At 54.5% G+C, this 14,844-nt stretch overlaps 1 protein-coding gene across 1 annotated transcript in view; it reads left to right on the top strand.

The window, feature by feature from the left end:
* The window catches only part of SMG6 (SMG6 nonsense mediated mRNA decay factor), a 103,650-nt gene that overhangs the window by 52,289 nt on the left and 36,517 nt on the right, over positions 1-14,844 (top strand). The window contains exon 12 of the mRNA XM_057381543.1: positions 6,805-7,006. Within this exon, the coding sequence (XP_057237526.1) occupies positions 6,805-7,006 (202 nt within the window). The remainder of the gene's footprint in view (positions 1-6,804; positions 7,007-14,844) is intronic.

The raw sequence follows: 14,844 nt of genomic DNA on the forward strand, positions 1-14,844 counted from the left end.
TTGGCTCCCAGCTCCTCCACCCCGGTGCTCTTTGGCTCACATAGAGGATCTGCCTTAGCCAYGCTGCTCTTCCAGCCCAGACCTCTGGTGTGGGATGGTGTTGGTGGTCCAGAACTCTGGGACAACAGTGGTTGAGCTCCCATGGGGATGCAGGTAGTGATGAACAGCAGGGAACCAGCTCCACTCTTGGGCATGGCCTGGGATTTACAGCATTTGCCCTGGGGATAGGAAAGGAAAAGGAGAGCACTGGGTTAGTGTTTCAGCTCTCTGTTGACACAAGCCTGCTGGCTGCCCCAGAGCTCTTCAGGAACCAGGTAGAGCCACCGAGTGCAGGGGTTTAGATAGGAGCAGCTTCAAAGAAGTTTGGAATTAAAACATGGGTCAGAGCAGCAGGCGTGGTGGAGCAAGCCAAGGTTTATGGGCAGGGTGAGCTCAGGAGTGCGGAGAGCACGTGAGGAACAAGTGCAGATGCCAAGCTGCAGAGCTGAGYGAGGGGCCTGTGCCGTGTCACACGTGCTCCCACCACCGGGATGTGCTGTGAGGTCCCATCACTGCTGACAGAGCAGCTGGTTGGGTGCTCTTAAACCACTTTCTTTGCCCCTCATGACAGTGTGGGCACAGAAAAGGGATGGTAAAAATCCCCTGCAGCACAACAGCACCCTGCAGGGATGCCATGAACGTGCTAAAGCTGGAAAAAACAGGCCTCGTACCCACCTGGAGCCCAGAGCTTGCATCAAAGTGCAGCTCATCTGGGGGCAGAATGCTGGGCTGGGCTCGTGGCCAGCGGGGCAGCTTGGCAGGACTCGGCCGGGGCTGTGTGTCCCAAGGCCTCGCTCGCCATGTTCACAATTGCTCCTTCTTGGTCCGGGAGAGAGCTGGGGGACTTTGAGAACGCCTAAACTCAGCCCAGCTGTGGCAGTTGGTTTATTGCTTTCAGCTGGTACTTGAACCCGGGTCCTGGTCTTGGAGTCTTTCCCAGGTTTAATCCCCGGAGCTTTCTCTGCAGCTGTATGACACTGCGCTGACCCCGAATGAGGATAGGAAAATAGAAACGGTGCCAAGCCAGAGTCTCTTTTTCATTTGGAGTCTGGCTGTCTGCCCATGACCAGGGTTACATAATGGGAAACATAGCTGGGGCTCTGGAGAGCCCGCGTTTCACCACGCTGCCCAGACCTTCGCGTTCTGATGCTATATATCTTCCTAATTGTAGCTCGGATGCATTTATCACACTGCTGGATTCAAGTCCTTGCAATAAAAAAAAWWAAAAAWWATWAAARAAAAACCCAACATGAAACCAACCCCACACCAAATTCCTCAGCTCGTTGCTTTCCCCCTTGGACAGAGGCGGAGGGAAAGGTGTGAGGGGTGAGCGCTGCCGAAAGCCGGCAGATGGATGTGAGCCATGCGGGAGTGGGCTCTGTGGAGCGGGATGGGAGGCTGTCTTCAGGGTCCTTTTCTTAGTGGGAGCTTGGGAATGAGTCTTGGTTCCTGGCAGGCATCCTCTTCCTACCTGGGGGCTCAGCAGTCTTGAATTCAACCCAAGGGAGAAGCTCCATCTTTCCCCAAATCCATCCTTCTTGGTCCAGTGCACTCATTCTGCTCTTGGCCACGCTGCATGGTCACCGTGGCTCAGGGGATGCCCTGGAACAGGATTTCACTTGATGGACTTCCTAAATACCTCTCTGTGTGTATTTGAGAGGTGAAAGGTGTCCTTCCTATTTTGGAAGAGGTGCTCAGTGAGCTTTCCATGACTCTTTCCTCACGTCTTTCCAGAGTAAGGAGCTAAACTTAACCTTGGACATCTCTACTTCAGCGCCTTGGGAATTGTGTGTCTGAGCCAGGTGTTTCCAAGTCTTCTAGCAGCAAGCAGCTGTCACTTTTGTATCTTAAAATTAATTTCTATCTGAATGTTTCATGGCAAACTTTGTGTTGGGGTCTCCACAGGTGGTTGGAGAAGCATCTTCMGATCAAATGCCCTAGGAATAATTTTCAGAGATTGGGGTATAAAAGTGGGGAYCCTGGGGAGAGGGGAGCGGGATGGATCCCCTAAGGCAGAGATKGAGCAAAAGGTGGCTCTCCAAGGAGGCTGCTGTCCAAGTGAATCCTTTTGGGAATGGCTGGGAAGAGGGCTGGACAAAGAGAGCAAAGCTGTTCCTTGCTCTGCTCCATTGCCACGATTAATCCATCGCTAAATGAGGCACGAGGACTGCTGGGGAAGCCRCTGGCTAGACAGACACTGCTGCAGGGCTGACCCTGGCAGATCCGTGCTCCTTCCACACGGGGCCAAGGGCCTCTCAGTTTGTGGAGGCCGTCTGCAAGCGTTTAAAAATGGTTAATTTAAACCAAGTATGAAATTAAATCCAAAAGCTGTGAGCACATTCTAGAGCTTACCTTCCCAGAGAGATGTGCCAGATCGCTCTCATCACGTCGCTCTTGCGGAGAAGTGTCACTGAGATGGCAGCTCCCACTGGGAGGGATGGACAGAGTCTTGCACAGGGATGCCAAGACCTTGCTGGAGCTTGCTGGAGACCAAATGGAAAATCCCTTTTGCAGATCCCAGCCTCAGTAATGCTGGCCACCAAAGTTTCCCTATCAAGACATCAAAGCCAGGGTTCAGAGGTGTCTCAGCAGTGTAAACCTGGCTGGGAATAGAGGTAAAGCCAACCAAAGGAGAAGCCAAAAGTCTCTGTGGAGAAGGGGGCTGTGGCAGAGCAGAGGCTGGCTGGGAGGAGACACGGCCTCTCCCGGGAAGGAGAGAGTCCCTCCAGATCCAAAGGCAGGTTCCTGGGACAGGAATGGGTGCCTGGATGGCCAGAGGGACTATGTGCAGGGCAGAGTTGGGGAAATGACCAGTGCACAAGGGCTGTGGTCACCTATCCTGCTCTGTCCAAGCCCTGAACAAGCTCGGTGAGCGCCTTTTGGGAAGAGCTCCCGCTGCCAACCCTTTTTGCTCCTTACAAAGGAGCTGCTTTTAGCTCTGCTTCCCRTGATCCAGGAGGGAGGAAGCCCTAGAGGAGGATGCAGAGCACCTCATCCAGTGGGCACGGGGAGCCGGTGGGTGCGGGTGCCTGGSCCCGGGCGTTTGCCATGTGCACAGCGGCCGCCGGGAACACAATGCGGGGCTTCTTCTGCGCCGCGCTTTCTGGGTTTGTTGTGCAGCTGTGCAGTTTGGATGTTAGTGTTTAAACAAGCTGGTATTACACAGGAAATGGCCACCTCCACAGGCTCCCGCAGGCTTGTAACATGGGGTCATTGTGCTCGATATTAATCACCAGGCAGCCCGCGCCCCCGGTGAGGGTGGTGGCTCAYGCCACAGCGCCGCGCGGGGATTTGGTGAGCGTCAGGCTCACCCTGGCATCCTCTGCTCTCCTCACCCTTTGCTCTGTGCCTTTTGCCTTGTGGTGATGCCCATCTGGGCACCATCTCTGCCAGGAGCCGTTCCCAGCCTCGCCAGGGCAGCRTTCAGCCCCGGGGCCGCGGTCCAGCTCTCGGCTCTCTCGCCGCTGCCTGGCCGGGCCGTGTCCGTCGGCGTTGCAGCTGGGCTGCGCTCACACTGACAGCTACATTAAACCTGGAATCCTGAGGCAATAAAAAAGAAATTAACTCTTATTTTTTTTTCCTGTCCTGGTGGAATAAGCAAATGTAAATGTGTCTGTGGGGAAGCGAATGAACCCCCGTTCCGAGGGAAGACCTCGCGCTAACCCCCTTCTCGCTTCCTYGCTTAAAAGCTCTGGGAGCCTCGTCCCTGTACCTGGGAGCTGCGTGCCTGGGCTCGGTGTCAGTAATTCGGGGCCTCCCTCTGCAGAGGGAYGGAGCTTCCAGGCACCTGGAACCGCCTGGGCTCTGCGCCGTGGGGTGACATAAGCCAGAAATGCCTGGGGCTGGTGGCTGTGAGCTGGTGCAGGGCAGGGGCAGTGGGGAGAAGGTGCCTGACGGGGCTCACAAGTGGTGTGTGACCTTCCAGGGCGAGTGCAGGTCCCAGCAGGAGATAGCAGGGCCGTTTGTGTTGGTGTCAGCCGTTTGTCCTCCTTGCCTTGGCCGGCGGTAGTGGCAGCGATGGGAGGAGTTGTGCCAGAGGGGGTGGCAGAACGTGAGCAGAAATGATCTCTGCAGTGCTGCCCGTGCCATCACAGCAGAAAGCTGGGGAAAACGCCAGCACTGCTTCTTCCTTGGCTTTTGGAAGGCTCTGCAGGGCAATGCTGGGGTGGCACTGCAGTGAGGTCTGGCTGCCCAGGGAGCCGGCGCAGGCTGAGGTTTGACAGAAGCGAGCCCACGGTGGGAACCTGTCACCTCCAGGGCAAATGGCAGATGTGGCAAGGCACTGTGAAGCTGTAGGTGAAGGATGAAGTGACAGGAGCTGCTGTCACACTCGGGGGTGGAGAGGAGAGGGGGCTGCCAAGGGAGGGCATGAGCAGTGTCAGCTCAGTGATTGTTCCTGTGGCATTTTTCTGACTTTGGGTGCCAAACCCTGTGGAAGGAAGTGCTCCCTGTGCTGTATCTGTGCTGGTCCTTCACCCTCCCATGCCCCCTGCCCTGCTGTGGGTCCCAGTCCAGCCCAGCATCCTGCCACACTCTCTGCCTTCCTCCCGCCCTCCCTGTCACCATCATCCCCTGCCTGCAGCTCTGTTTTTTTGGGAATACAGGCAGGCTCTCTACAATGTGTTTTTCCCCTCTCCTCCATGCACCTGGCTGTCCCAGCCCCCTGGGAATGTCCCCTGCATCCCTGCCTGTCCCCAACATCCCAACACTCCCATTCCCCGGCAGCTGTGGGTGCTTTCCCCATTCCTCTCCCTGCCGATGCCTCTGCACCTCCTTCACCCCAGCGAGYCCTGGTGGCCGTGGGGCCCCACCAGCGCTGTGTGACCGAGCCCAGTTGCCAGCAGGGCACTGGGGAGGCTGAGCCTCCCAAGCCCTGTGCATCTCCCATGGGCAGAGCTCGCCTTGGAGGTGGCCCAGAGCAGCCCTATCACATCCGGTGCTTGTCTCTGCAGCCCGGGCCGGAGGATAAACTATCAGGGCTGTGGGGCAGTGGATCATTCCTCTTATTATTTTCTTCTTTTGCAGATAGGGGTCGTGGAAAGTTCAGTTCCTTTTAACCCTCGCAGCTCTGTTTATTTTCCAGCTGGTAGCACAAACGCAGCGTTTCCCATTACATCACAAAGGGCCTCGGACAGATCCCTCCGAAAAACGTGTTGCAACTGTTTATTTTTTTCCATATTTAAACATTTCTGACAGCCAGACCTGGCTGAGCCAAGCGATGGAGCTTTGTGAATGAACCCAGCTCCCCGTGCCTGCGACCAGAGGGTTTTGAAGGACCTCTTCTCCCCGGCAGGACGCGGGCTAGGGCTGGCTCGGGGGGACGTGGGCGACTCTCTGCGTTACATGTGTGCTGATTACGTGCCGGGCTTTGATTAATGGCTCCTCATTCTGCCTGGCTCCCAGGACGCTCTTGAAAACAAGATGTTTCATTTCAGTGTGCTTTCCTGGTACATTGATTCCCGTAAATAACCCAGTGCAGACTCTGTCCACCTGGAGCAGTTCAAAGAGCAGGGGGCCTCCCTCCAGCCCTGAGCTGCCTCGGCCCGCACCGGTCACCGCTGCACCCCCGGGGATGCTGAATCCCTGTGCTTTTCTCCAGAGGTGTGGGGTGGAGGAGCAGCTTTCCCCCTGTTTCCCCTGTTTCCTACTTACATCCCAGTTTATATGCTAAAAAAAACCCTAATCTGAGTATTTGTGGAAACAGGAGGGAGAAATGCAGTGCAAGGCAGGCTGGCCAGCTGCAGTACCCCCATGCCTCTGCCTCTTTCTCTGCTTTCTCCACACTGGCTCTCTCTGGGGTGCTGGGCCCTCCCTGGGATGTGCTCAGCCATGAGTTTGTGTGATGGGCATGCAAGAAAAGTGGTCCATGGCCACCAGTGTTTGCACCCTGCTCATCACTGCTGCTCTGGGGATGCGAGACACGGTCATGAGTGTTGAAACCCACGGGCAGAAGCAAAGCATGGCTGGGGTTTAACTGAGACAATCCCGGTGCTGCAGAGGGAGCTGCACGAAGGAGAGGATGCTCTGGGCTGGGCTGGAGTGCATTGGAGCTCTTTAAGAGCCCCCAACCCTCCCAGCAGGCTTTCAAACCGAGCAGCGAGCATCCCCTGTGCCACCTGCAAYGAGTGGGGGAGCTGCCACGGGCTGGGGCAGCGGGCACAGCGGTGGCACAGGCGAGATGCCAGGCACTGTCCCCATCCAGGGGACTGCTGGCCGCTGTCTGGAGGGTCACAGTGTCCCTGGGCAAGATGCTGGGCATTGTCTCCATCCAGGGGGCTGCTGGGCGCTGTCCGGAGTGTCACAGTGCCCCTGGGTGAGATGCAGGGCACTGTCCCCATCCAGAGGACCGCTGGCCGCTGTCTGGAGGGTCACAGTGCCCCTGGGCGAGATGCAGGGCACTGTCCCCATCCAGAGGACCGCTGGCCGCTGTCTGGAGGGTCACAGTGCCCCTGGGTGAGATGCAGGGCACTGTCCCCATCCAGAGGACCGCTGGCCGCTGTCCAGAGGATCACAGTGCCCCTGGGTGAGATGCAGGGCACTGTCCCCATCCAGGGGGCTGCTGGCCACTCTCCAGAGGGTCACAGTCCCCCGGTGCTGTGCCGGTGCCGGTGCCAGCGCAGCTGTGCCGGGGCCGTCCCGCGGGGCAGGGCAGCGGCGGTGCCGTGCCTCGCCTCGCCTCACCTCTCTGGTATTCGCTGCAGCATTGCAGGCAACTCCCAGCGCATTCCAGCCCTCAATTGCTCACGTCTCTCCTCGTTCTCCCAGGGTCTCAGTAGATGTGTGGGCGACGCTGGCTGACTTCTGTAACATACTGACCACAGTGAATCAGTCGGAGGTGCCCTTGTACAAGGACCCAGATGACGACCTTGCCCTGCTTAGCCTGGAAGAGGATCGGCTGCTCTCGGGCTTCGTTCCCCTGCTGGTCGCCCCCCAGGAGCCCTGCTACGTGGAGAGGACCTCGGACAAGGTCAGCAGTAGGCCAAACATCCCCCCTCGATTCCTCCAGACTTTTATTCTTGGGAAGTTTTCTGTGCAAACGGAACACGATTAAGTCATTGAGAAGGGTGTTAAGGGAAAATATCGACCTTTCAGCCGCTGACATCCAGCTCTGTGTCATGAAAACCCCTCTCGACTTCCTCTGGTGTGTGTGTGCTCGCTGGCATGTTGTATATAYGATCATTTCCTCACTTGTTTAAATAGTGCAGCTTGTGTTGGCAGAGCTCTCGGTGCACTCCAAATGGTTTGCATCATGCTTAAAGCACCCTCCCCCTCCCCCCGGCCACAAAACTCTGCCTTAGGAAGGCAGCCAGGACTTTTTTCCCTCTCTAAAGAGGAGAGTGATAAATAGGTGACTAGAGAGAAGCAGACACCATGTGTTAACGTACAAAAGGCTTTTAGGAATACGAAGCATTCCCCACTGCCCGCTCTCTATTTTCCTTTCTTTGCTCTAGGAGCCCATTCTAGGCTGAACTTTCCTTTGGCTGTTTGTTTTTAGAATAATGAAATCAGTTCCCTTGTTGATGTGGGGTTTTGGGTCTGCTCTCTGCCACCACCTGGCCAGGAGGGATCCGGGGGCTGCGCTTGGAGAGCACTCCTGAGCCTGGTGGGGGATGGAGGAGGCACAATGGCATTTGTTTTGCACGCCCTCAGAGGCCACGGCAGGATGAGAGTGGCTCTCAACAGTTTCCTGCTCAGAGGCAGAGCTGCAGCTCCAAAAAACGTGGCTCATCTGGGAAGCTGTCCCCTCCCTGAGGGGCTGGTGCTCCGGGAGGAGAAGTGGRGAAGCAGAGGCAGGTTTCTGTGGAGAGCGTGTGTGGGACAGTGGCAAGGTGCCTTTCYCYGTGCCACTTCTTCTTCRCACCATTTTCCTGAAATGACGGTGAGAAATTCGGGACCTTTCTCACGGAGGGACCCGGAGGTGTGAATTTCTGTTTCACTTCTCTGTCTGCCCCAACCTGTGCTCTGCACGGGCTCCCAGTAAAACCAAGAGCCCTCCCAGTTTAAGGAAGCACCTTAGTCCAGGAAGTCTCTTTGGAAACATGAATTTTCAAGGCTCTGTTTGACAGGGTTAAAATAAGAAGCATGCAGTCGCCACTGCTGCCTTAAGGTTTGTGTGGTGGCCTCACAGRGCACAATCCCAGTGCCCTGTGCAGAGATTTTTTTTCCCCAGCAAGCAAGTGAGGTGGCTGAACAGCTCTGGTGCCCTTTAACTTGTGGGAGGGGGTTGATATTCCCTGAATTCTCTAGGCACACACTGGTTTATTTGGAGTGCCATCTACCTGCCCTGCTGGGCACTTGCGCTCATCTTTGTGTCTCTGTCCTGCCTSTCCCAGCTCCCTTTGGTTCTGGTACTTTTTAAAGAAACTGCACAAATCTCACAGTTCAGCACCAGCCCCTCAGGAATCCAGGAATATTGGACCAGGTGTTATCTCAGCTCTGCTGAAAAAGCAGCACTGATCCCAGCCAGGCCTGGCTGTGTCTGTACCCCTTTATTTTTTTATGACCAGTGTTTTTATTGATGGTCAGACAGGTGGAGCAGCAGGTGTGCATGTCCACTGTGTACAGGACACCTGAGAGGATGGGGAGTGAGTTAGTGAGTTAGAAAAGACAGCTCAAAAGCCTGACTTCAACAAGAGCCTGGGAGAGCTGGGGCTTTTTASTATAGAGGAAATTCGGGGGAAAGGCAGAGGGGAGGAGAACAAGCTGTCCTCCAGCTCCCTGCTGAAAAGCACAGGAAGGAACAGGCAGAAATTGCAGCAAAATAATTGAAGATGAGACTTTAGGGAAGGTTTCATGCTTTTGGGTGGTTCAGCACTTGAGAGCAGCATCCTTAGCAAGTCTTCAGGAACCTTTTAGCCTTGGAGATTTTAAAAGCAGGCTGGGTGACTCTGTCAGGTACAGCTTGGGTTGAGGTAAACCTTGGAATGGGAGGCAAAGTGACCTCTTTGGGTGTTCCTGCCCTGTTTTCTGTAATTTGGAAATGCTCTAGAAAGGGGCTGGAGTGACAGCTGCATCATTACAGTCAAGTGACTTCCCCTGTTCCACAAATCTTATCCCTCTGCAGCATCAGTGAAGGAATTCTTGGACTCTGCAGAAGTGGGGTGTTGCAGAAGGCCCCGCAGAGGGCACAAGCCCATGTGTCTTTTGGGAGTGACTGTGGACAAGGTACAAAAAGGCACTTCCCAGCAAAGAATCCCCCAACCCAGCTTAAACTGGGAACCCTCTGTGCCATCTCCTCTCCACCATCTGCTCCCTGCCCTCCCTGTAGTGTGCAGAGCCCAGATGGATCCATCTCCTCACCAACTGATCAGTTCCAGGCCAGGCTGGACAGGGCTTGGAGCACCCTGGTCCACTGGAAAGTCTTTGGAACTGGATGGTCTTAAAGATGCCTTCCAACCCAACCCATTCTGAGCCCGTGGGATGCATCTCTGGGCTGTTTGCTCTGGATGGGTGCAGGCAGTGGTAGCAGAGCAGCTCTCTCTGGCACCGAATTTTAATCCCATACTGATTTTTTCATTGCTTTGTAGCAGGAGTTATTTTTTGCACCCTATTTCTTTGTGTTGTATTCTCAGTCTTGGCCCAGTTTTCAGCCCAAATTCTTTGCTGGAGAGGCAATRAGAATGTGCTGCTCTTTATATGGCACAATGTGAGTGTCTTGTGRGCTGGGAGAAAGGTTCTGGTGTGCCAGAGTGACTCTGGGTCCCTTTTCTATCCCTTGCATGGCTACAAAGAGGCAGTGAGCTTTTCCTACAAGGATATCTCACCTTGCTTGCTGATGCTCCAAATCCTTACTCCATTATTTTACCTCTTAGTTCGTTAATTAATTTGTGACATTTCAGAGGAAAAGAATCTGTTGAAAGGAGGGATTTGGGCTTAAAATGGTGTTGGGTWCTTGGCTCAGCCAAGAGGGTGGTTGTTTTGTAAGCTGTATAGGACAAACACTGCTCTTCCCACTCCTTTTTGTTCTCCACGTCCCATTTAGCAGATGGAGTGCAGGATTCAGCCAGGGTTTCTCAGCAAGTTTTTGAGCACTTGGCCTGGCTCTTATTTTGAGTGAAAACGTTCTGACTCCGTTCRCTGCCACGGAGCCGCGCGTTCGGATTCCTGCCGGAGCCAGTGGGACACTTAGAGCTTCCCATCGTCTCTTGTGCTGTCACTGGAGCTGTAACCAACAAAAGCTGGCTCTGGGGCGAGCAGAACTCGGTTTTGTTTTCCTGGGTGTGTGTGTTGGGCTCATCTCCACYGCAGATGGAACGCCACCGACAGTACCAGTCAGCGGCAAACTATGCAGCCTGGTGCCTGAGCTGTCAGCCGTGTCTGCAGCCTTTGCAGCCCGAGGAGACACTGCCAGGACCTCCCTCACCCAGCCTGGCACCCCAGGCACRAGCAGGGAGCAGCAGCATGGCTGGGTTCAGGTGGGGAAGGTGGCGGCTGTAAGTTGGTGGTGATGCTGTAGTGACTTGGGTCGTGTTGAGGTTTAAGAAAATCCCGGTGATGGTGCGTGGGTGCAGCTCTGGGAACTGGGGCACGGCCTGGATTCCTCAGCTCTTGTCTCTTGTCCCAATGAACTCATGGAAGGGGGCTGCAGATATCCATGAGAGAGGTTCTCCTCCCAGCCAGCATCCCTGTGAGCTCTTCAGGGCTCAGCCTGTGCATCCCCCAGGCTGTGCCTGCAGCCCACCCTCTGCCACATGCCCCAGCCRTGGGCAGATGTGGAGGAGAAAGTGTTAATGTCCCTTCCCACAATAAACCTCTSTGCATGGGGGGTCCTGAAACCTGAGCCAGTCTCTCCTCCCCCAGCCCTGACACACGTTAATAAAAGGTTTTTAAACGCCAATAAAAAGGCAGCAGCCCCAGCTCACCAGGTCCGGGGCCCAGGGTCCTTGGGAAGGCACTTCACAAATGTGTTTTTTGCATTTTCAGGCTTTTGGCTGGTGAATAAGATTGAGGAGAAATACTCCTTCCCCTGATAACAATACAGTGAGACGCAGGATCAGCAGTGTGTGGATTAAAACCAGACGGTGCATGATTAATACATGTGCTTATAGGGCCAGTCACTGTGGTTCCCTCCTCTCAAACAGAAAGGCACTTTTTTCCCTTTCCCTCATGTGCACGCTCGTGTGTGCAGTGGACTGTCTCAGATACTCACCACTCAACTGGTCTCAGCCCTGTCTCACCTCACCAGGCAAATGAAAGCCCTAAAATGCAAGGCTCTGAAAATTAATTAGCAGTATTTTACTGCCAGACCTACGAGCCGGGTGTTGCGTGGCCTCCTCCAGCTCCGGGGTGGCCGCTGAGCTTCCCACCCTTGGTGCTGTTCCTTGTTTCGCTCACCTGTCAGTGCAGATAGCCTAAACCCCGAGCTTTATTCTCCTTAGAAATCCCAAATCTCTTTGCTCTGCACTGTCCAGCTCAAATGTGACCCTCTGRTTGCCCCAACGTGCTCTAGATTGGCAGTAGCCTTTGGATTAGCTGTTTAGGAGCTAATTATTATTTAGACTTGGGCTAAAATTAGTCCTGTCKTGTTATTCACTTCACTTATTTATGGTATTTCAGTCTTCCTAAGACTCTCAGAGATCTCTTGGCAGCATGTAGTCGTGTCTGATGCTTCTTGGAAAGGGAGCCTCAGGTTTAAAAGCCCAGGAGGAGTAGCTGTTGGAGTGACTGGGCTCTGTCATGCCTCTAAACACCAAACTTTTTGTCCTTTCTGAGACCTAATGACYCCAGGAATGCCAGGGATTAAATCCACGATGGAGTGGCCACACCGYGGTGATTTTTGGGAGGACTTTTTTGCAAGACATCAGAGAAAAGGTAGCAAGACCAGGGCTCTGAGAGCACAAACTCTTTGTAAGCAGAGAGAAAACGCCAGTGAGCGAATGTAACTGTTTTCTCAGCATCCTTTCCATATTCCCATTCCATAGCCTTGGAMCATCTCCCTCCAGCTGGCAGGCAAATGCTCGCGGCCCATGAGAGCGAGAGCTTCCAGCTTGGAGTTTGGTCCAGGGAGGAAAAGGGAAACTGTGAGCAGAGATCGGAGCCCCAAGCAGGAGAGTCCAAGGAGGAGTCATCCTTGAAAAACTCCTTCCATTCCTGCCTGCCTGGGTTTCCAARCAAGCCGTGAAAAGATCCCTGCCACAGGCGGCCCTGCTCGGAGCGGGGACTTGGCAGGAGCTGGCAGCCCCGAGGCGGCAGAGTAAGAGATGTTTACATTTTCTGACCAGTATCTGAACTCCATCCCAGCCTCGACCTTCCCTTTCATGTGGTGCCTTTGGATTGTAAAAGGCAATTAAACTAAATTATGGGCCATGTTGGAAGATGATGTCATGGGGTGATGGAGGAGAGGCTGGGTTTTGTGCCCCCACTAAGGTGGCGTGGAGAACATCACCTGCTTTGAACTCCTCAGCCGTCCTTGGCATCACCTTGAACCACGAGTGCCAGGGGCTGTGTGGGCAGTGTGGGAGCCTCTCTCTGCCTTTGCCAAGTGCCTTTAGCACGGTGAGAAGTGCCAGGCTCAGTCCATGTCCCCAGGTCTAGGTGGCAGAGCAGGCAGTGCTGGTGACTGTTGTGCTGTTTTAAATGTTTTAAATGTGGCAATGGACACAAGACCTGTCCAGTGCCTGCTGCAACATCTCCCAGAGCTGTGCAGAGCATCTTCCAAAGAGCAATCCTGTTCATTTGTAATTTGGTCAAAGTTTTTAATTACTTTTTAAGCTAAGAGTGTCCTAAGGATGGTCTTAAAATTGCATTTGTGCAGCTGAAGGTGAAGGGAACCGATGGCAAACAAGCACTAGCGCGGCACGAGGACTCTGAATCCGGCCCTGGAGAAATCCACAATGTGGAATAACAGTTCAGCCTCTTGAAGGGAGGGGGGAGTAAAAAAAAAAAGAGGGAAAAAAAAACCCTGCAATAAATCTAGCGAGTGGAATCTGCGGGAAATGATCCCATCTGGAAAACTCCAGCGCTGGTGCTGCTGAAGGCTTAAGGAGCGATGCAGATCGCAAAAAGCAAAGCCTGCAGTCTGAGGATGACAGGCTGCTTAATTGATGTCCATTGCAACTGGTACTCTGCCAGTTGATGTTGGCCCMCTGCCAGCGTGCTGCGATTTTGGGGCCAGGTGTGAAGCGTTTTTCTGTTCCATCTTGTTCCCRAGCACCTACAGAAGCCTCACACGTCTCACTCGAGGCTGCAGCCCTGTAGGAAACAGCTGTACAGGTATAGGTGAAAGGAAATGTCACAGCTGGGCTGGGAGCCCTCCCCCGTGCCTCACCCGGGGCTGTGTTTGGGGGGCCGCTCCCCCCTCGCCCCCGCAGTGTGTTTGGGGAGGTGGTCACTGTCACAGGCACACCTGCCTGTCTGTCAGCGAGGTGCTTTGAACATCGGGGAGCTTCTGGGAAGAATGTTCGGGTCAGAAAGCCCCTCTTCAAGGAGGAGCCCACGGTGCAGAGCGTGGGTTCAGGGAGCGGGGAATCCAGCCCGGCAGAGCCTTGGGTGCTGCCAGGCTGGGGAAGCTRTGGCCATCTCCACTGGCTTTTTCTCCCTCGTGAAACCACAGGGAAAATTCCAGCAGCAGGTCCTTGCAGAAAGCACAAACCCTTGATTCTGGAAGGCTGAGAACCCTTCAGGATCCTCAGCGAATTGTCGCCAAGACCCCATTTCAGTGGCTGGTAAAAAAATGCATTATTTCCTCGCAAAATTCACTTTGTCTCAGTTTTCAATAATTGAATTTTGCTGGAGTTTGGGAATTTCTGGGTTGCTGCTCTAACCCTGATATGTCAAGTCCCCCCAGTTGCCATTCTTTTTTCATAAAATGGAGCGAGAGGCAGGACAGTCTCAGGCATGGTTTGGATGCCCCGAGCTGCTCTCCTGGTGTGTCCAGGCTGTGCCTGTCCACACTCCACATGTTGCTCCTCAGGAGGAACTGACACCGAACCCTCCTGCTCTTCTSTGCACCCACTGGACACTCCCAGTGTCCTGCAGCTTTCTCTCCTTCCTGGAGACACAACTTGGTTAAACACCATGGGATTTGTTCATGAGTAKGTGACTGACCAATTCCGAATTTTTGCCTGTTGGTGAGCTACTCTCTTGAAATCTTGGGAGGGTTTGAGACRGTGTCTAATGTACTGGCTTTATCAGGAGAGGCTTTTCTTTGTCCAGGTCACTGAACCTATTGTTTAGCAGCATAAGCCTGAGCAAGCTTCCCCACAGCCCCGCCAGCACTGCCCTCCTGTTTACGCTGACATTTTAAGACCTCTGCTGAGCAGATTTTAATCCAGGCCGTATCCTGTGCACTGCAGTCTCTGGGGCATTGGAGCTTTCCACGTCCTCTTGCTCTGGCCGTGCCGAGTGGACACGACTGCTGACACACGGCTCAGCACCGCACTGGGCAGCAGGAATTCAAAGCCCTGCACCCCTTGGCTACAGCGAGGTGTGAACAGGTAGCCCTGGGCAGGCAGGAGGGTGAGGAGGGGCAGATCTAAGAGCAGTTCCCCCYGCAGAGTGGGGTCCTGCTGCTCTGCGCGTGGGAACTGCAGTCGCGCTGCGAGGTGAGGAACCACCTGCCAAGGTGCTAAGCTCCASTCACACATGTTCTGTTCACCCCCCTGTCACTCTGGGGCTGAGTGGCTTTGTGGTCTGGGCACAGCTCGAAGGGAAGACWGAGGTGCTGCCTTCCAGCCTCCTGCAGGGGGAAGCGAGGAGGGAAGAGCCGGCAGCTGGTGGAAACAGCCTTCCCTGTCGCTGAAATGCCTCTTTCCTGGCACGTGGAGGGAAGCAGCGCTACCACGCTGCGTGGGGAGCTCTCTCAAG

This window comes from Malurus melanocephalus, unplaced genomic scaffold (genome assembly GCF_030028575.1).
Source record: "Malurus melanocephalus ecotype Western Australia unplaced genomic scaffold, MMel_1.1 scaffold_515, whole genome shotgun sequence".
NCBI classification, from domain to species: Eukaryota; Metazoa; Chordata; class Aves; order Passeriformes; family Maluridae; genus Malurus; species Malurus melanocephalus.